Source organism: Acomys russatus, chromosome 14 (genome assembly GCF_903995435.1).
Source record: "Acomys russatus chromosome 14, mAcoRus1.1, whole genome shotgun sequence".
In the NCBI taxonomy this organism is placed as follows: domain Eukaryota; kingdom Metazoa; phylum Chordata; class Mammalia; order Rodentia; family Muridae; genus Acomys; species Acomys russatus.
The window spans coordinates 54155682-54176327 of NC_067150.1; the positions used below are offsets into that span (position 1 = coordinate 54155682).

At 43.0% G+C, this 20646-nt stretch overlaps 1 protein-coding gene across 1 annotated transcript in view; it reads right to left on the bottom strand.

Annotated features, from left to right (window-relative positions):
* Positions 1 to 19165, bottom strand: part of Pias1 (protein inhibitor of activated STAT 1) — a 111992-nt gene extending 92827 nt beyond the window's left edge. The window contains exon 1 of the mRNA XM_051156628.1: positions 19050 to 19165. Coding sequence (XP_051012585.1) covers positions 19050 to 19073 — 24 coding nt within the window. The 5' untranslated portion in view covers positions 19074 to 19165. The remainder of the gene's footprint in view (positions 1 to 19049) is intronic.
* Between the last annotated feature and the right edge of the window lie 1481 nt (positions 19166 to 20646).

A 20646-nucleotide genomic window follows, 5' to 3' on the forward strand; every position in this document is an offset into this window, starting at 1 on the left:
CCCAAAAGGGAGAGAAAACAAATATGTAAATTGTAAATCAATCACAGATATATGTGCAAGAATATGTGCAAGAGCTAAGCTTTGCTCGAAAGGAAATTATTAGGTAAAACTAGGTTAGAGCACATCTCAGGCTTGTTTATTTACCCACATGATTCTCATCCATGCCCACTGGGGGGCAGGGGAGAGGAAGCAATGCAAGGTTGAGACATATTCTCAAAAAAACAAAACAAAACAAAATTAAATATTCCTCATAGCATGAAAGATCCTGGCGGCAGAGATGTAGGACGCCACTCAGCAGCTGTGGGCTGGCTAACTTATTAATAGCTGCATCTCCTATATGCTTATTGTTTTTGTCTTTTTAACCATAAAAGGTCAGGAATGAAGTAAAAGGACAGTCTCCTTTTTTGTTTTGTTTTGTTTTGTTTTGTTTTTCGAGACAAGAGTTTCTCTGTGTAGCCTTGGCTGTCCTGGACTCACTTTGTAGACCAGGCTGGCCTTGAACTCACAGCGATCCGCCTGCTTCCGCCTCCGAGTGCTGAGATTAAAGGTGTGCGCCACCACCACCGGCGACACTCTAGTCTTAAGCCAGAAACTCCTGTGGTATGGCTCTCCATTTTTTTCTTCAAAAAAGATTTACGTTTCCATCATTTTTATATTCTTGAAAATGGAAGCTACCCCTTCCCTTGTGTTAAATCTATCAATACCAACTGTTATCACTAGGGTTGGCACTGAAGTTCAATGGTAGAGCTCTTTGCCCATCAAAGAAGAGGCCCTGGGTTTGAACCCAAGGACTACAAAGAAAAATCTACTGTATTACATACAAAACAGAAAATACTGGACTTTGTTTTAGCTAGGGTTTCTATATTGCTATTATAAACACCATGACCAAAAAAGCAACTCCAGGAAGAAAGGATTTATTTCTTCTTACATTCTGAGGTAACAGTCCATCCTTGAGGAAGTTAGCACAGGACCCAAGCAAGGCAGGAACATGGAGGCAGGAACTGATACAGAGACCATGGAGGAATGCTGCTTGCTGGCTTGTTCCTTGTGGCTTGCTCAGCTGGCTTCCCCCCTCCACCCCAAGACAGGGTTTCTCTGGGTAGCCCTGGCTATCCTGGAACCCACTCTGTAGACAAGGCTGTCCTTGTCTAGAGAGATCCACCTGCCTCTGCCTCCCAAGTTCTGGGACAAAAGGCATGTGCCACCACTGCCCAGCTGCTTGCTTTCTTATAGTACCACAATACCCAAGATTCAGGGGTGGCAGCATCCACAGTACGCAGGGCCCTCTCACATCAGTCATCAATCAAGAAAATGCACTACAAGCTTGTCCATGAGCCAATCTAGTGGTAGCATTTTCTCAATTGAGGTTTCATCTTCCAAAATGACTTGAGGCTTGGATTAAGCTGACACAAAACTAGTCAGCACAGGCTTGCATTCACATGCACATTTCTTAAGTTTCAGACAGGGTCTTACTATGTAGCTCAGGTTAGTCTTGAACTTGTAATTATCTTGGATAGGACTCCTCAGTGCCTAGATTACAGGTATACACCACCAGGTCTAGCAAAATAGAAAAGAAATTAAATATGTCATTTAAAACTGTCCGAAGGCAGGCATGATGGCACATGCCTTTAATCTCAACACTCAAGGAGGCAGAGGCAGACAGATCAATGTGAGTTGGAGGCCAGCCTGGTCTACAAAGCAGGTCCAGGACAGCCAAGGCTACACAGAGAAATCCTCATAAAAACAAAACAAAAAAGCTCTGGATATATTTTTAAATGTTTAATCATTAATGGCACTGTGCCACAAAAAAGCACCTTCAATAAGTATATAATATGTGCTTTTCAGTTTTGCTTCTACTTTCATGTCGTATGTACATATATGGTTTTATTAATATGTTTATACAAACCTACAACCCACAATAAAACAAGTATTATCTGTCTTTATGAGATGTAGTTCACTAAATATGATCATCTCCACTTGTGTCCATTTTCCTGCATCCTGATGGATGAAAACATTCCATTTGGTATATGCATGCATGATACATCACACTCTCTTGGCCCTTTCTCTTGACAAACAACTTAAGTGTTAGTTTTAAAGTTAGTGGTTATGAAGAATGTTGCAGTAATCACTAATGTGGTGGCTTAGCGTCCAAGACATGTCCAGGAGTGGTATATATAGACTTAATGTTCCTAACTATATTTTATTATGAACTTATTAATGAGCCTACCTCCCTTACAACCTGACTAACCCAAATAATAGGAAAAGGAGATTAAAGAACAAATAATGAAACCTTAAGGGTATTAGTTCTGAGGAACCATTCTCCTGGTGTAGTCAGCAGGACCTCAGCAAACCAGCAATCGCCAAAGTTGCTGCTGGAACCTGGAGCCTCAGCTGGAGTCCAAAGCCTTGAAGCCTTCCCTGGAGCAGTTCTCTCTAGGAGCTTCTCTTGAATTGTTGCAAACAACAACCAAAACAATCCCAAGTCCTTTGTTTCAGCCTCTTGTTTTGGGGCATATGTATGTATGTATGTATGTATGTATGTATGTATGTATATATGTATATATATATATGTGTGTGTGTGTGTGTGTGTGTGTGTGTGTGTGTGTGTGTGTGTGTGTGTGTATCTCCTCTCAGAGTCTCAGAGTCTCTACTAAGATGTTTTCAGCTGGCAACATCCAAGCTCCCCCACCAAGTGGTTCAACTTCTAAAGGAATAAACATCCTGCTCTCTCACTAGTCTGTGTTCCCAATCCCACACTTGGGATCAACACAAAAACATGTTTCTCTCTCCTACAGGTATAGCTGGGTCATAATAGACTACTTCCAGTCTTGTGAAGAACCTTCATGCTATTTTCCATAGCGGCCTGATGAGCTTACACTCCTAGCAGCCGTCCCATGCACTTGCTGGTATTTGTTCCCTCAATAACCGCTACCCTGGCTGGGGTGAAACGGGATCTCACTGTAGGGTTTTGTTACTGTTCCTGAACTCAGATCCATACGTACTTTAATGCCATCTTCCCAGCCCCACAATGTAGGCTTAATTTGCATTTCTCTAATGGCTAATAGTGGTGAATATTTTTCATGTTAATTGGCCGTTTCTTTATATGTCGTCTTTTGAGAACTGTCTATCCATTCCATCTATTATCTATTTAATTGGATTTGATTTCTTGTTATCTAGTTTTTTGAGTTCTTTGTATATTCTAGATATAATTAACTGTCAGATATATAGCTAGTCAAGACTTTCTCCTATCCCCACCCCCACCCCAAGACAGGGAGAGTTTCTCTGTGTAGCCTTGGTTGTCGGGGAACTCTTTGTATACCAGGCTGGCCTCAAACTCAAGAGATCCTCTTGCCTCTGTCTCCTGAGTGCTGGGATTAAAGGGGAGCACTGCCATGCCTGGCTCTTTCTCCTATTCTTTGGGCATTCTCTTCATTGATTGTGTCCCTTTGCTAGGCAGAAGCCTTTTAATTTCATCAAATCTTATCTGTCCTTGTTGGCATCACTTCCTGAATGACTGAGGCAGCTTTGGGTACTCCTTGGTCCTTGACCAACACTCAAAAAATGGAAATTTCTTGTTTGTTTGCTAAAGGGTCTCAACTTTGTAGCTCAAGCTGACCTGGAACTCTCAGCAACCCTGCTGTACCATCATCTTGTTATCTGGGATTAACAAATGGCAATTTAAATTTTTCTTAACTTTATTGTATAGGTATGGGATTTTTGCCTACAAGTATGGTTGTGTATCACTTATGTGCCTGGTGCCCTTAGAGGCCAAAAGAGGGTGTTGGATGGCAGGAATTAAAGTTACAGAGGTCTGTAAAAGCCATGCGAGTGCTAAGAATCAAACCCAGGTTTTCTGGAAGAGCAGCCAGTGCTCTTAAACACTGAGCCATCTCTCCAGCCCCCAAATGGTAATTTATTTATTTTTGTTTTGTTTTCCAAGGCAGAGTTTCTCTGTGTAGCCCTGGCTGGCCTCGATCCTGCCTTTGCCTCCCAAATGCCAGGATTAAAGGTGCGCACCACCACGACCAGCATCAAATGGCAATTTCTTAAAGGCTGTTCCAATATAAAATCTGAAACCATAACAATGAAAATTTCTTATTTATTGAAAGTCATTTTGAGCCAGGCATGGTGCTGTACACCTGTAACCCCAGCACCAGAGGCAGGTGGATCACTGCAATTTCAAGGCCAGCATGGTCTACAAATCAAGTCCAGGACAGCCAAGGCTACACAGAGAAACCCTCCCTGTCTTGGGGAAAAAAACAAACACCTTCCTGCCAAAACAAAACAAAACAAAAGTCAGTTTTTGCCAGGTGCAGTGTCGCAGGCCTGTTTTCCTAGCACTTGGTGATGCAGAGGCAGATGGATATTTCCAAGTTTAAGGCCAGCCTGGTCTACAAAGCAAGTCCAGGACAGCCAAACCCTATCTCAGAAAACCTGTTATTTCAAAGCATAGTGGTACACGTTTGTAATACCAGCAGTTGGGAGGTGCAAACAGGTGAAGAGGAAGTCTAAGGCCAGTGCTGGGACTATAGCTCCCTTATAAAAACCCTGGGAAGTCCTGGGTTCGATTGCCAGCACTACACAAGCCAAGCCCTGTGGTACATGTCTACAATCCTAGCACTTTATAGGTGAAAGCAGTAAAGATCAGAAGTTCAAGGTCATCTGAGGTGCATAGAGAATATGAGGCCAGCCTGGAATCCCTGAGACCCTTTCTCAAAACAACAAAAGCAAGTTTAAGAACAGCTACATAGTGAGTTTAAGACCAGCTTGGGCTACATGAAATCCTATTTCAAAAAGCAAACAAAATCCAATTGATCTTTTTATTCAAATATGACTTTATAAAATCATGCACTGGCTATTTTTCAAATGTTGAGTTCAGCTAAGCATGGTGGTACCTGAAATCCTAGCACTTGAAAGAGGCAGGAGGGTCACACTAGCTACATACACAGTCCAAAATCAGCCCAGGTGATATGAAATCCTGTTTCAAAATAAATGAGAGTTGGCCAGGTTCCACACTTGTTCCAGCACTGACGCAGCTCACTACTCACTTCACTTACTCAAACCAACAGCATCACAGGACTCACTGGAGTACGGAGTCTGTCAAACTCACAGTGGCAAGTGCAGCAGTTTTCCAAATGTCAATTTCTCTTTGGAAGCTTAAATTTTATCATTAGCAATGACTACTGTCAGTTGTTTTCCTTGTAGTGACAATCTCACTTTATTTTCAAGAAAATGTATGCCAAATACCCATTCTGTATAGGCCATACTTTACCAAGCAATTATTTCAAGTAGAAATAGTGTTCCACTTAGAAAGGCAGCTAGTTTAGTTTTGCTGCTCCACAACTGCACAGGCTCTGCTCTGAGCTAATCATAGGCCTGCCAGCAAGAAAAGCACTTCAAACAGCATGCTCTAGGAGGTAAGCAAAGACGGAATCAATGGCAAATCACTAACTTTTATTTCTTTATCAAGGGCATTAAATGTAGCCAGCCAGTTTTCCTACCTTCTCCCACCATGTATGTGCACTGTGTGCTTCCTAGAGGGGGACTGGGGGGGGGGAGTGTGAGTATGTGTGTATGTGTGGTGTGTGGTGTGTGTGTGGTGTGTGTGTGTGTGTGTGTGTGTGTGTGTGTGTGTGTGTAATCCAATTCAGGACCTCAGGCAAACTAGGCAAGCACTCTGCTACCCAGCCACATAACCTGTCCAGTTATTTTTATTTTTAAAGGATTTATTTTTTTCACTTCCAAAAGTCTATTGATGGTGAATACACTAATATAACTCAGTCACACCACAGCACTGATCATGCTTTATTCACCGTTGATGTTATAACTGTCAGCATACCAAACAATGCCCTACTAGTACTGGAAAGTGGTTTTGACCTAGAGATACTCAGGAGTCTGAGAAACAAACTCTGAGATGGTAGATAATTGGTTGATGCCCTACATTTATAATCATTAAACAGATGCATTTTCTGCTTAAGTAACCAACTATATATATATATACATATATATATATATATATATATATAATGCATGTATGTATATATATGCGTGTATATATATATACATATACACACATATATATGTTCAAGCCAATAGTCTAGTGCCTCATGCATTCAAACCCATAATGAGCGGAAGATTGTGAGACATTATGTAAATAACAAATACTAGCTACCACACTACAAGCCAAGTTCTAAACCAGAAACATGTTATGGTTTGAATGTGAGTGCCCCCCATAGGCTCTTATGAGTCCTCAGAAGGCAGTACTATTTTAGAAACTGGTGGAAACCTTAATTTAAGAGTGGGGCCTTGATGGAGGACGTCAGTCACCAGGGAGTGCTTTTGAAGGATGCCTTGTCCCAGGTTCCCTCCTTTCCCTCTGGTGGCCAGAAAGCAAACAGCACTGTTCTCCCACCAGCACCTACCACCATGATGTCCTGCTCCACCACAGGCCTACAGCAACAGAGTAAACATGGGCTGACACCTCTGAAACCAAGAGCTGAAGTAAACATTTCCCCTCAGGCTGCTCACGTTAGTCTTTTGTCAGATGTCAAGAAGCCTGACAATTCTTCCTCATTCCCTTCCTTGGGTAACTTGCAGAAGGGTGGAACCCATACAATTGCATTGTCTCTCTTATTTGTTTGTGAAATAGGGTCTCACTATGTACTCAAATGGCCTCAAATCCAGCTGCCCCAGCCACCTGAGGGTTAGTGATCAAAGGTGCCACCATCCCAGCCACAATGATTTTAAAATACTGAAAAAGCATTTACACATATACATATGTGTGAATACATGTCACCTAAAAAGATACTGTACCACAAATGAAATACCTTAAAAATAGGAAAAACAGGGCCGGGCGTGGTGGCGCACACCTTTAATCCTAGCACTCGGGAGGCAGAGGCAGTGGATTGATGTGAGTTCGAGGCCAGCCTGGTCTACGAGTCCAGGACAGCCAAGAATACACAGAGAAACCCTGTCTCAGAAAAGAAAGAAAGAAAGAAAAGAAAAGAAAAATAGGGCTGGAGAGATGGCTCAGAGATAGAGAAATGGTTAAGAACACTGGTTGCTCTTCCAGAGGCCCTGGGTTCAATTCCCAGCAACCACATGGTGGCTCATAACCATCTATACTGGGATCTTGTGCCCTCTTCTGGTGTGCAAGTGTATATGCAGATAGAGTACTCACATACATAAATAAATCTTTTTTAAAAATAGGAAAAACAAATAACCTTTAAGAGATACTTTGAGATTTAAAAAAGAAAAGCTATCATTTTTACTCTGAAACTTTTCTGATCTTTAGGATAGACCCGTGTGACTTAGTTTCTTAGAAAAAAAAAAACTTTAAATTCACCATATAAGTCCAAGATAACATGTTAAGTTCTATTTTAAGCACTGTACCATGAAACCAGGAACAAGCTTGCCCACATTCAGAAACTCAAATGCAGAAGTGTTTTGCTGTGGACTGCCAGAACCACATAAAGGGCCCACGCTCCATTTCTCCTTAGGCCAACAGCCTTTACCTATTATATTTGTCCCATGTATTTTTGTTGTGGTTATGTTTTCTTTGGCTTTTTGTTTTTTCACGATAGGATTTCTTTGTATAGCCTTGGCCTTCCTGAAACTCTCTGTAGAGCAGGCTAGCCTCGAACTCAAGAGATCCGACTGCCTCTGCCTCCAGAATGCTGGGATTGCAGGCGTGTGCCACCACGCCTGGTTTCTCACATCTATTTTTAAATCCAACTCCAGGGCTGGAGAAATGGCTCAGTGATTAAGAGCATTGGCTGCTCCTCCAGAGGTCCAGAGTTCAATTCCCAGCAACGACATAATGGCTTATAACCATCTATAGTGAGATATGGTACCCTCTTCTGGTGTGAAGGCACACATGCAGACAGAACACTGTATATGTAATAAATAGATACATCTTTTTTAAAAAATGCAACTCTGACATTAATACTGGACTAGTTACACTAAATGTGGACCAGCTAGAAAAACAGCCCAATGGTAGAATATGTGCATAAGCATGAAGGAGGCCTTGGAGTTGTTGTTGTTGCTGTTTGGTTTTGGGTTTTTTTTTTTTTTTTTTGGTTGTTGTTGTTGTTTTTTTTTTTAACAAAAAAAAATATGAAGAAGAAGGAGGAGGAGGGGATTACTTTAAAAAAAAGATTTATGTATTTGTTATGTATATAGTGTTCTGCCTGCATGTACACCTGCTCACCAGAAGAGGGCACCAGATCACATTTTGATGGTTGTGAGCCACCATGTTGTAGTTGCTGGGAATTGAACTCAGGACCTCTGGAAGAGCAGTCAGTGCTTAATCTCTTAACCATGTCTTCAACCCCATGGGAATTATTTTTAAGAACAGCATACAAAAGTATCAAAACACCCCAGCCTTGTAGATCCAACATATGGGAAACCGAGGCAAGATTACTATCAGTTCATCAGCTAGCTTGGGATACACAGCAAAACCCAGTCTCAAGAACAAGTACTTATTTTTTTTTTTTTAATCCAGGTGTAGTAGTGCACACCTGTAACCCCAGCACTCAGTGGCAGAGGCAGGAGGACCACTGTGAGTTCAAATGTGTACACTGACATACATGCACATGCAGTTGGTAAATAAGAGACCTTTCTACAAGCTGAATCTTGTTCTAATGTAGAAATATACACATTTAATTACACATTTGCAGATGCATACTTATCAAGAAGAAAAAAAATGAATAGGAGCCCCAGGCACAAGTGGCCACAAATCACACAACTCCACTCATATGAAATACCAAAATAGGCGAACCTACAGTCAAAATCTAGATTAGCAGTTGCCTGGAACTGAGGCCTAAGTTAGGTGGAGAGATACAGTGACAACTGAAGGATGTAGTTAGTGTCTTTCTAGGGTGAGAGAAATCCTACAGCTGGCTACAGTCATAACTGTATAACTTGGAGATTACACACAAAATGCAATGAATTTAATACTTTAAATGTGTGTCCTATAGGATATTAAATTGCATATGATTCTATTATTTTCCCCAATCACCTAAACATGAATAAACACAACTAGGAGTGTTAAACCAACAATCCTAGCATTCGGTAAACTGAGGCAGTAGATTCCAGGCCAGCCTGTACTACGTAGTGTAAACTCATCTCAGAAAGAGTCCTCATAAATTGTGGGGGCTGGAAAGGATGGTTCGGCTATTAAGAGCACTTGTTGCTCTGGCAAAGGATCTGGGTTCAATTCTTTGCACCTATACAGTACCTAACAACCGCCACCACCCCAGTTCCAAGGTAACTAACAGGTACACATATGGTGCACATACATGCATGCAGGCAAAACATTCATACACATAAATAAGTAAATCTCTAAAAAAAATTATCCTGGACACATCACTCCAGTTAACCTAAAAAACTGCCTGGAAAGAATAAAGGCATTGCACTGTCTAGAAACACTTCCAATACAGGCTGCCACAGCAGACTTGGGCCTCAGCCTGGCTCCTGACAAGAACAAACAGTAACGTCATTTGTGAAGCTTACAGACAGTAAGCATCTACTGGATAGGGACAGAATACTGTGAGTAACAGAGCAAATGAACAGCTCTTCTCTTCAGTCACAGACTTCTGCTACAGCCGAGGAAGCACAACACACAACACACATAAAGCGGGCTGAAGGCAAACTGTGGGGTCCAGAGTATCAGACCAGCTAAGACTGACTGTTCTATGCAAAGCTACTAAAGGTTTTTATTTCATTTTGTTTTGTTCATTAGAAATTGCTATAGGTTTTTTTTGGGGGGGGGGGGCGAGACAGTGTTTCTGTATGTGAACTCTGCCTGTTTAGGAGGAACTCACTCTGTAGACCTGGCTGGCCTCAAACTCACAGATCTGCCTGCCTCTGCCTCCCAAGTGCTAGGACTAAAGGCGTGCACCACCACGTCCAGCTCCACTGAAAGTTTGTATAGATAGGAGTCACAGGGTTAAAGAACTGTTTGTGTGAAATTAACATGGCAACCAAAGGAGAAACTGAAAGCAAAACCAGCAGGAAAGGTAAGGAAGGGACGTTTTGAAACACAGGAGCATGTGCACTAGTGCTGTCAGTATCTGGAACCGGTTCCTCTTCAAAACCTCCGGACTTCTTGTTGTTGATGATGATTTAAGAAAAAAGAGAAAAGAGAAAAAAGATGGTTTTCTCATCAGAGTCTGAGGGAAAGGCTCTGTGTGACTGCCTATTCACATGAGACCACTGAAACCAAAAGTGGAGGCTCAGAAGCACTTAACACAGCAGGGCTAGCGTACTAGGTAGGATTAGCAAAGCAAAGGGCAGCTGTGCTAGTGCTGGGCACAGGCCAGAGCTGTATCCCGATGAAGCCTCAAGCTGGTCACACCATGCACTGCAGTGGCTGCCCTCACAGTCAGCGCTGTGGTACTCTACCTCTGCCCACCCCAGGGGTCTTCTAACCATCTAATGTCAAAGCATAAATCCACATTTATAGGACAAAACAGTCAAGTACTTCAAAACTTCTGCAGCCTATTCAGAAAGAATGCTAACAAGCAAATTTCAACAAATTTAGAACACAATCCATTCTACAGCTTAACTTGATCACATGTTCCTTCCATGGCTCACGACGGTTCAGATACTGCAGTGCCCCTGCCAGGGGTGGTAGCACACACCTGCAGACTCAGCATGTGGGAAGCTTAGGAAACAGAACCTTGAGTTTGAGACTAGCCTAGACTACAAAGTGACAGAGCTCAAAAAAAAAAAAAAAAAAAAAAAAAAAAAAAAAAAAAACAGAACATTTACATGTGCACTTATTACCATAACCCAAAAAGGTTTCTTCTTAAAATAGAAAAATATTTTCACAGCCTATGTAACCTTTCCATAACCAGCTCCTCCAAACAGCATTACCTACCAATTTAAAACCATGGCAACACTGATTTCACATTAAAAAATGAGAAGTTGTTCTCATTTCCACTTTCTCTATATTAATGTTCAATACAGTTTCAACATGTCATTTAAAACTGACAAGCACCTAATGCACAAAACTCACAATATTTGATTACTTTAATTTCCAAAATCAAACATACTTGAAGTCAATTAACTATGCTATATCATCATAGAGTTCGTTATCAAATGTAATTTCACCTGACTCATAAAGAAATAGGAACAATAAAGGTAAAGCCAGAAACATGCTAAAAGCTGCTTATTCCCTCCACTTGGAGCACCTGAATCAGAAAACCATCTGCACTGCTCTCCACAGCTCAAAAGTCTGAGGTGTTAAAATTAACATCAGCAAAGTTTTATGCAAAGCTGTCAAGGCAAGGAAATCACAAGAAGGGTTCAATCCCAGCCCCCTCTATAGTCAAGAAAACCAAACCCCAATTTTATAAGTTAAGTTACCAGAAGAATAAAACGCAAAGTGACCTGGATCTATAACTACAAACTTGAAAGACTTGTCACAAAAATAGCAGATTACAAATAAAAAGTCCCAGCTGTGGATATAGTTCAAGTGGTAAACTGCTTGCCTAACGTTCAGTTTCCAGAATGCCATACACTAGGCATGCCTAAAACCCCAACACGGAGAGGTGGAGAAGAGACTCAGGAACTCAAGGTCATCCTACAGCACACAGGAAATTAATCTAAATGACAACCTGAGCTATATTGTGATGGTGTGTGTGTGTGTGTGTGTGTGTGTGTGTGTGTTTGCACACATACGCATGCTGGGTATGGTATTGTACAACTTTAATTCCAGCTCTGGAGAGGCAAAGGCAGGTGGATCTCTGGGAATTCAAGGACAGCCTGATCTACATAGCAAGTTCCAGGTAAGCCATGCCTACATAATAGAGACTCTGTCTCATTCATAAATAAATAAATAAGCAAACAAATGCAATTTTTAAATACTGTGATAATATACATATACCTACAGGCACTGAAAGTCTAAATGGATAGATGCCCAGATGTTAGCCATACTATTTCTGAGAGCTGAAATTACAAGTGGCATTTTTCTGTCTTCTTTTTAGTATTTTATTAAAAAATTTTTCCAAACAAAATAGTAATTGCAAAAATTGCCATGCTTAGTTAGTTGGAGGTTGTCTTAAGTACAAGTGGGACTGTCTCAAAAAACAAAAAAGTAGGGCTTGGAAGGATTGCTTCCTGGCTAAGAGCTGGCCGCTCTTCAGAAGCCACGGTTTGATCCCCAGCACCCACACCTGTGACTCCAATCCAGGGGATTCAACGCCCTCTTCTGGCCTCTGTGGACAATGCATGAACATAATGCATACATTTAGGCAAACACTTAAAGGCATAAAATAAAACTAAAACCTCAAAAAAAATTAAAGGAAGAAAAAAAGGGAAAGAAAATTAGCTGGGCAGTGGTGGTGCACACTTTTAATCCCAGCACTCAGGAGGCAGAGGCAGGTGAATCTCTGTGAGTTTGAACCTGATCTACAGAGCAAGTTCCAGAATAGCCAGGGCTACACAAGGAAAAAAAAAAAAAAAAAAAAAAAAAAAAAAAACAAAAAGGAAGGAAGGAAAGAAGAAAGAAAGAAAGAAAGAAAGCTGATTTGTATGGCTCCAACTAACAAACTCCAAATGTTTTTAAAGAGAGATTTGCAAAACTGGACATGGTGACACTGGCCTTTAATCCCAGCATTCTGGAGTCAAAGACAGGCAGCTTTTTGTGAGTTCAAGGCCAGTTTGGGCTACAGAGTAAGATACAGACCAGCCAAGGCTATATAGTGAAACCTTGTCTTCACAAGAAGATAGCTTACAAAAAGCATACTGTCCCCTCAAAACACCCTGGCACAGAGCGAAAGGAATGTCTTCGCAACATTCATGAGCCAGATACCTTAAACACCTCCAGAACTGCCCTGACATCTTTAGGGAGGTCTACAGAGGAGAGCTTTGAAACCAAAGGCAGATGCACGTTTTTGCCACAATAGTCGGTAAAACTTGCCTTTTCTAAGCTTCTTTACCTCTTTCAGTCCTCTCCTATTTCAAAGAACCATTGCAAAAAACAAGTGATATAATGTGATACATTACAAACTGAACAGCACTACAAGACCAAGATAACAGTATTCTTCCAACAGTAAAAGAAGATAGAGCACAGTGCCTTAAGCCTGTCATCTCAACACTTGGGAGACAAAAGCAGCATTAGGACTTCAAGGTCATCTTTAGCTACACAGTGAGATTTAAGGCCAGTCGGGACTACACGAGACCACAATCTCAAAAAAACAAGTGTTCAACACTTAAGAAAACAGTACCATCAATTCTATGAAGTCATGAACCAAGATCTTGTTTTGTTTAGTTTTAGTAAGCTACATCTTATAAAATCCCACTTTCTGAGACAGATGCTTCTTCCTAGATCCCACTACAAACACAACCCACTTTCTTTCTTTTCTTATCCCTAGTTACCAGCATGAAAGGGTACAAATTACACTGAAATCCAAAGCCTCAGCGTGAACCCTGGAGCAGCATGCTGATGGAGTTCACTGGGAGAAACCGAAGGTTAATCAGCTTCGGACTCACTACTAAGAGCTACTGCAATCAAAGGGGATTTCAAGACACTCCTTGAAGAGAAAGACAACGCAGTCACCCGGAGAAAACCACTAAGGAAAAAGCGGATATATTTCAAAACAATTACATGAAATACTTAAAAACTAAGTGTTTTTCAAATTGTTTTAAAATACTGTTCCCAAGAAGTAACATAAAACAAAAGCCATCTAAATGCAGCACTTCACAAAAGCAAGTCAGAGAGATTAAAATCAAATTCATGAATAAAATGTCAGATTTACTTGCCTCTGTGTGAAATAAAAGCAGACAAATTACACTACAGAGATCAAAACTAAGTGGTTATTTGTTGAAAATAAAAAGACAGATATGACAACAAAATTTACTGATATGCTTACACAGCAGATACTTTTAAAAGTATGGCTTTCCTTCTCATTGGATTTCATTATCTGCTCCTTGAAAGTGATGAATCCTTCCCTCCCACTGTTCCTGCTATGAGTTAAAATAGCAATATAACTTACTTTGAGTTTTAATACAAAAAATATTTGTTAAGAAAAAACAATGACTTTGGAAGGTTGAGTGTGGTGGCTCTTACTGAGATCCCAGCATTCTGGAAACTGAGGCAAGAAGGTTGTCAACTTCAGGCCATCAAGAACTACAAAGTGAGCCCCTGTCTCTAAAAGGAAAATGTTTATTTTTGTTTGTTATTATTGTTTGTTTTTTCTTGGTTTAGGGCAGAGGTTCTCAACCTGTGGGTCACAACCCCTTTTGTGGTAGAAGATCTTTTCACTGAAGCTTTTCAGATATCCTGCATATCAGATATTTACAGTTCATAATCGAAGCCCATCGTGCACACTCCTTTAATCCCAGCACTCAGGAGGCAGAGGCAGGAGGATTGCTGTGAGTTCAAGGCCAGCCTGGTCTACAAAGCGAGTCCAGTACAGCAAAGGCTACACAGAGAAACCTTGTCTCAAAAAACAAACAACAACAACAACAAAAAGCAGTTCATCACGGTGGTGCACAGCTGTAATCCCAGCACTCAGGGGGGCACAGAGGCTGTCAGATCTCTGAGTTCCAGGCCAGGATAGTCTACAAAGTGAGTTCAGGACAGCCATGGTTACACAGATAAACTCAGTCTTGAACTGCGCCCCCACCCCCGGCCCCCCAAAAAAGCTGAGAAATGGCTCTGCTGTTAAGAGCACTGATCTTTCAGAGGGCTAGGGTTCAATTCCCAGCACCCACATAGCAGCTCACAACTGTCTTTAGCACCTGTTCCAGGGCATCTGACAACCCCCCACTTATAAAATAAAATTAAAGACAAAAAAAAAAAAGCAACAATTCATAATAGTGGCAAAATTACTGTTATGAAGTAGCATCGAAATAATTTTATGGTTGGGGTCACCACAACATAAAGAAATGTATTAAAGCATTAAGAAGGCTGAGAACCACTGTTTTATTATGTTTTGTTGTTGTCTAAGGGTTTTTTTCCTTTTTGTTTTAGCCTGGTTTATTTTCTAGATAGTCTTACTATGTAGCCCAGGCTGGCCTAGAACTTACATTCTTCATATCTCAACCTTCTAAGTTATCAGGATTAAAGGCAAGGGAGCTGTCTTTTTTTAAAAAAAAAAAAAGCAGAGGCATGGGCATGGGGGCGCAAGCGTGGGGGTCCACACCTTTAATCCCAGCACTCAGGAAGCAGAGGCAGGCAGACCGATGTGAGTTTGAGGCCAGCCTGATCTACAAAGTGAGTCCAGGACAGCCAAGGCTACACAGAGAAACCCTATCTCAAAAAACCAAAATAAATAAATAAATAAATAAAAATAAAAACAAATAACAATAAATCAGAGGAGCTACAATGAAATTGTCAGGTCATCGCTACCAAGATCAGTGGGCTGCCCATTCTTCCATTGTGAAGTGTCATCACCTTTCACAGCCTCCCAGAAGCCACTTGTGGGTATTCCCCTAATGAAAAATTAAACTTTTCATAAGCAAGTGCACATACATTTTGGTGTGTATGCCTCACTATCTACTTTGTACTGGAGTACTCTCAAGCTTGCACTATCCCTACAGGGGATATGGATCTGTTTTTCCCATCTGATCTTTGCAGAATCACTACAGATTTAAAAGGATTCACTAAAAGGGCCATTAGGAAAATAATGATGAATACAATCTGAGGCACAGTCAAATGTGGGCTTCGAATTGGGATAAGGAAAAAAATTAATATTTGCTCAGTGGCTCCCATTAGAATTCTGTATTTTTATTTGAAACTTAAAAAAAAAAAATTAGTGTTCCTCCCCAAGTATTATTTGGGTTTTTCCTTATTTCATTATGATATATGATATTCGCCTCCCAAAATCAATTTCTCACATGCTTACACTGAAAAATATTTCTGAAGGGAATAACTTCCAAATTTCACTGCACCAAAAAAAGAAAAGAAAAGAAAAGAAAAAAATCCATGCATTCCTAAGTAACTCTGGCAGGTGTTCCTGTTATATCTCTCCTAGTCTCCAAAAAAGAGCAGCAAGTCTAACCACGAAGAGCATTAACAACCTTAACACAGCTATCACCAGCTAAGTAAGCTATCGCAGCTCCTCCAAGTCTCAGGCACACACAATGACACACCAATGTGTCAAAACACTTATTATAACTTGAAAAATTATACAACAGAAACATAAGAGTGGAAAACAAGCTCTCTGGAAAATCTCAAGTAGGTTTTAGAGAGGGAGACCAGTTTTAGAAAAATACCATTTCCAGTCTGTATGTTACTGGCTCTTTATGAGCAAATTTACCTAACAAGACTCACACGGGGACCTCATCTACAGCCAGAGGCACTTTTTCTTTCTTTCCTCTTTTCCTTCTTCTGTTTGTTTTATCAAAACAGGATCTTACTGTTTAGTTCTGCCTGTCCTGGAACTCACTCAGTAAATTAGCCGGCCTCACAGAGATCCACCTGCCTCTGCCTCCCAAATGCTGGAATTAAAGGCTATACCTGGCCCCAAAAGCACTTTCTTAAAACATAAAGAACGAAGGTCACCACTCAGCATGCATGCACTTTTCCCAGAGGCTTTTCAGCCTTACTCCCAAGCCCCATGCGTAAAAGACCTGGCTAGCTATTCTTCAAATGGACTCTTTAAAAAATTAAATACTAGGAAGCAAAGACAACAGCAACAAACCCAAAGAGGCTGGGGTGGCGCACGCCTTTAATCCCAGCACTGGGGAGGCAGAGGCAAGCGGATCTCTGAGTTTGAGGCCAGCCTGGTCTACCGAGTGAGTTCCAGGACAACCAGAGAAAACCTGTCTCAAAAAACAAAACAAAACAAACAAACAAAAAAGGCAAAAACCAAAAAGATGACAGCAACATAATGCCTGTTATAAAAACAATTATCTAAAACACACATATGGCCAGGCGTGGTGGCGCACGCCTTTAATTCCAGCACTCGGGAGGCAGAGGCAGGCGGAGCACTGTGAGTTCGAGGCCAGCCTGGTCTACAAAGTGAGTCCAGGACAGCCCAGGCTACACAGAGAAACTCTGTCTCAAAAATAAAATAAAATAAAATAAAATAAAATAAAACACACATACTTGAGCTCTGGCTTTTTGTTCATTTGTTAATTGCAAGTTGATTTATCTCCAAATTTTCAATTCTCTCAAGCTTTCTCAATGAAGTCAATAGTCTGAAATTGGGATAAAAGAAATTATCCATATCGGGTATGGTAGTGGATGCCTGTAATCCCAGAACTAGGGAGGCAAAGGCTGGAGGATCCCTGAGTTCAAAGCCTGTATGGTATGTCTACATAGTGAGTTCCAGGCCAACCTGAGCTACATAGCGAACCCCTGTCTAAAAGAAAAAATAAATCCATTCAAGATTTTCTGTCTTAAACAAGTTAGTAGTTGCAAGCAAACTTAAAAGAACAAATACCCAAATCTTGTACAAAAATCTTGGAATGTTAGCACTACAGAGTTACTAGGGAAAAAGGATCTTCCAGTGAGGCTTTTCCAAAAAAAAAGAAAGAAAGAAAGAAAGAAAGAAAGAAAGAAAGAGAAAAGGAGAGAAAGTATGTAGTGGTCTGCTTGTTCTAGAAGTTATTTCATCATAATGAAGAAAAAATTAATAATTTATTGATTATAAAAAGAATTCTAAATCTCCCTGAAGATTTACAATTGCACAGCCCAATCTCCACTGACAGAGATGTTCTCTATTGGGCTATAACCAGCTGTTTGGTTCGCACACAGGAAGCCAGAGAAGGGAATACCGTGTTCAGAGCCTCTAAATAACATGCGTTAGTTAAGAACTGCCTGCTACTAAACCAAAATTATTCAAGCAGAGCCCCATTTGTCACAATCCAATCATAAGGGCTCCACCAGCCCTCCCCCAACTGCTTGTGTAGTGGTATATCTGCTTCGGTAAAGAAGCCATCATCAGGTGAAGATTGGGGTGGGAGGAAAATCGGGGGAAAGGGGGCACCCTTTCATCTAATTTCACGAGGCATGAGTAATTGGTACAGTTGAGAGGAACGATGGAACGTTCTATTTATTGGAGGTTGGAGTAGGATGGGGGGGTGGGGGTAGAAGGAGAATTTCGTTTAAATCAACATGGCCAGCAAGATGTCCCTAACAAACAAAAGGCAATGGGGGGGGGGTGATATAAACACGAACCATTCACCTCCATCAGCTATAGCATCGCCATCATGGTGTGTGCAGAGAGAGACCCCCAAGGCTGCTCTCACCCGCCACAAGAGCGACAGTAAGAGAGTGGAGAGAGGTGGCTGCATCCCCACCACAGCTCCTAAATGCACACTCTTCTCCAGTGGTTTGCTCCCCCCACCCACCCCGGTGGCCCGGAATCAAGAGAGAAACACTAACGTCCCGCCCGAACCGATTCCCCCTGCAAGCCTTTAGCCGAACCCCCAACGCCGGCTCCGGGCTCGCTAAACTTTCCAGGAGCTTCTCCCCGGTGTCCCCAAGGCGACCGCCCCACGATCGCGCATTCCCACTGGCCGGGCACCCACTGACAGGCGGGCAGCGGCGGCAAGCGGGGCGGGGGCGCCTGGCCGCCGCGAAGGGGCGGGGCGGCCGGAGCCAAGTTCCCGGGGGTCCGAGCGCAGCGCCTGACAGGAGCCCGGGACTGCGAAAGAGGAAGAGGAAGCGGCAGCGGGGCAGTTTTCCCAATCCCCCCCCTTCCAAGAGCACCCTACCCCCCTCCCAGCCCCAGCTGCCCGTGGGGGGGGAGGGCGGGGAGGAGGGCTGCAAGGTGAGGCACCGGGGCTCCGGGGATCGCCGCTGCCGCCACGTCCCGACTCACTCTCTCTTCGCCCCGCCACCCCCGCCAGAGGCGCCCACAACAATAACACGCCGGGGACGACCCGTCAGCGCCCCTGAGGCACCCGGGGCCCACGGCCCGCCGCAGCCAGGCCCCCTCCACTGAGGCCCAGAGCGCTTCTCCCGCCTATAACTCCAGACCCCGGTGGAGCCCGGCCCGGGCGGCCCCCCCAGGGTCCGACCCATCCCCCCCGGCACCAGCGGCGCCGTCTCCGCGGCCGAATATTAGAAGTGAATTCGAGCTGCGCTTTACCTTTAGTTCCGCACTGTCCGCCATCTTGCGTCTGTCAGCGCAAGCGCAGTGAAGCTCGCTGGGGGCCGCGCTGGACCCTCCCCTCTAGCCGACTTGACTCCGCCCCTCCACGCCCCTTCACGCCCCTCAGACCTTCAGCCCCGCCCCTGGCCTCCTCCCGACTCCCGGAGCTCGCTGCCCCGCCCTGGGCACGCACATCTGCGAGACCCGTACGTACTATTTAAATAAAGGCGCCAAGCGGGAGTTTGACAGTTACTACCCCCTCGGCCTCCCCGCCCCCACACCGGCCAGGCCAGGAGCGCCCCGTGAAGAGGCCGCCCCTGGGGTGGGTGTTGGCCTGAGTTTAGCCCTTCGGCTGTCCTTGGAGCCCCTGTTGACAGAAGCTACAGCGCCCCCCATCCGCAGGATGCGTTCTGCATCTGCACCCTACGCGGCTGCGGGTGGGCCACAATTCCAGTTTCGTTTAAGGAGCGTTGATGAAGCGTTTCTGGGTTTTACTAACGCAGATCCTCGTGATAAGTAGTAAGGTCGTCAAAGAAAATATTATCTTCCTACGGTATCGTTTCCCCTAAATAAAAGCTACGAGGGGAAAAGGGACTCGCCCAAATAGCATTTAACAGGGGTGGCGAGACAAATTGTGCTGACATCCATTCATCAACTCGCCCTGTGCGGTCAGAAATTGGGCAAGATCCCTGTCGTCCTGTCGCTCTCTGTGAACAGATCTGTGAGCTAATAAAGATACAATTACTAATGGTGATGAATAACATGGTATCAACGGGCTCAGCAGGAAAAAATGGATTAGATGGAGGTGTGCTTCCTCCCAGAAGGGTTTTCTCGAACTACGTTAATATTTACACTTGAAGAAAGTTTTTTTTTTTTCATACCTACTCCTCTCTACTAAAAGCCTCCTCTGCTTTCTTCAAAACCCCAGGCTTTTTTTACTGATTAACTTTTTAACTATCAAAATCCTCTTAACCTTTGGGTTATTTTCACTTCCACATTCCTACAGTTTTTCCTTGAGTGTCTTTATAGTTTCTCACACTCCCTTTTCCATTGAATCACTTTTATCATATAAATATAATTTTAAACTTCCTTTGAGTCCAAAATTGCCTTCAGCGACTACTCTTATTCTCTGCTTTCTTCACTGAATAAATTCGCAAACAAGACTCGATTTTTCTGTGGTACTTGTTCCGGGTTCCTCAGTGGCTTTGATCTCTCAGCCTACCCTGATGCAGCCAGCCTGCCATCATTTGGATCACTTTACCAAGCCGAGTGACGGTTCATCTCCACCTTTGCAAAGCTCACTCTCAGCCCCCAGGTCTTACCTAAATTGGCTAGAGGGAACTACCTAACAGTTGGTGTGCTTGCTTTCTCTTGAAACATGCTGCTCCGTGAACTTTCCTCCACATCACTGTCACTTGTCCTGACATTCCAGTCCTGTTTCTTCCCTGGGTGGGTCCCTCTTCTCTCTTTCTCCCTCTCTCCCTCCTCCCCTACCTCCACCGTTTCTCTTGTGGGTCTCACTATGCAGCCCTCGAATTTGCTATAGAGACCAGGCTAGCCTTAAATTCACAGAGCTCCACCTGCCTCTGCCTCT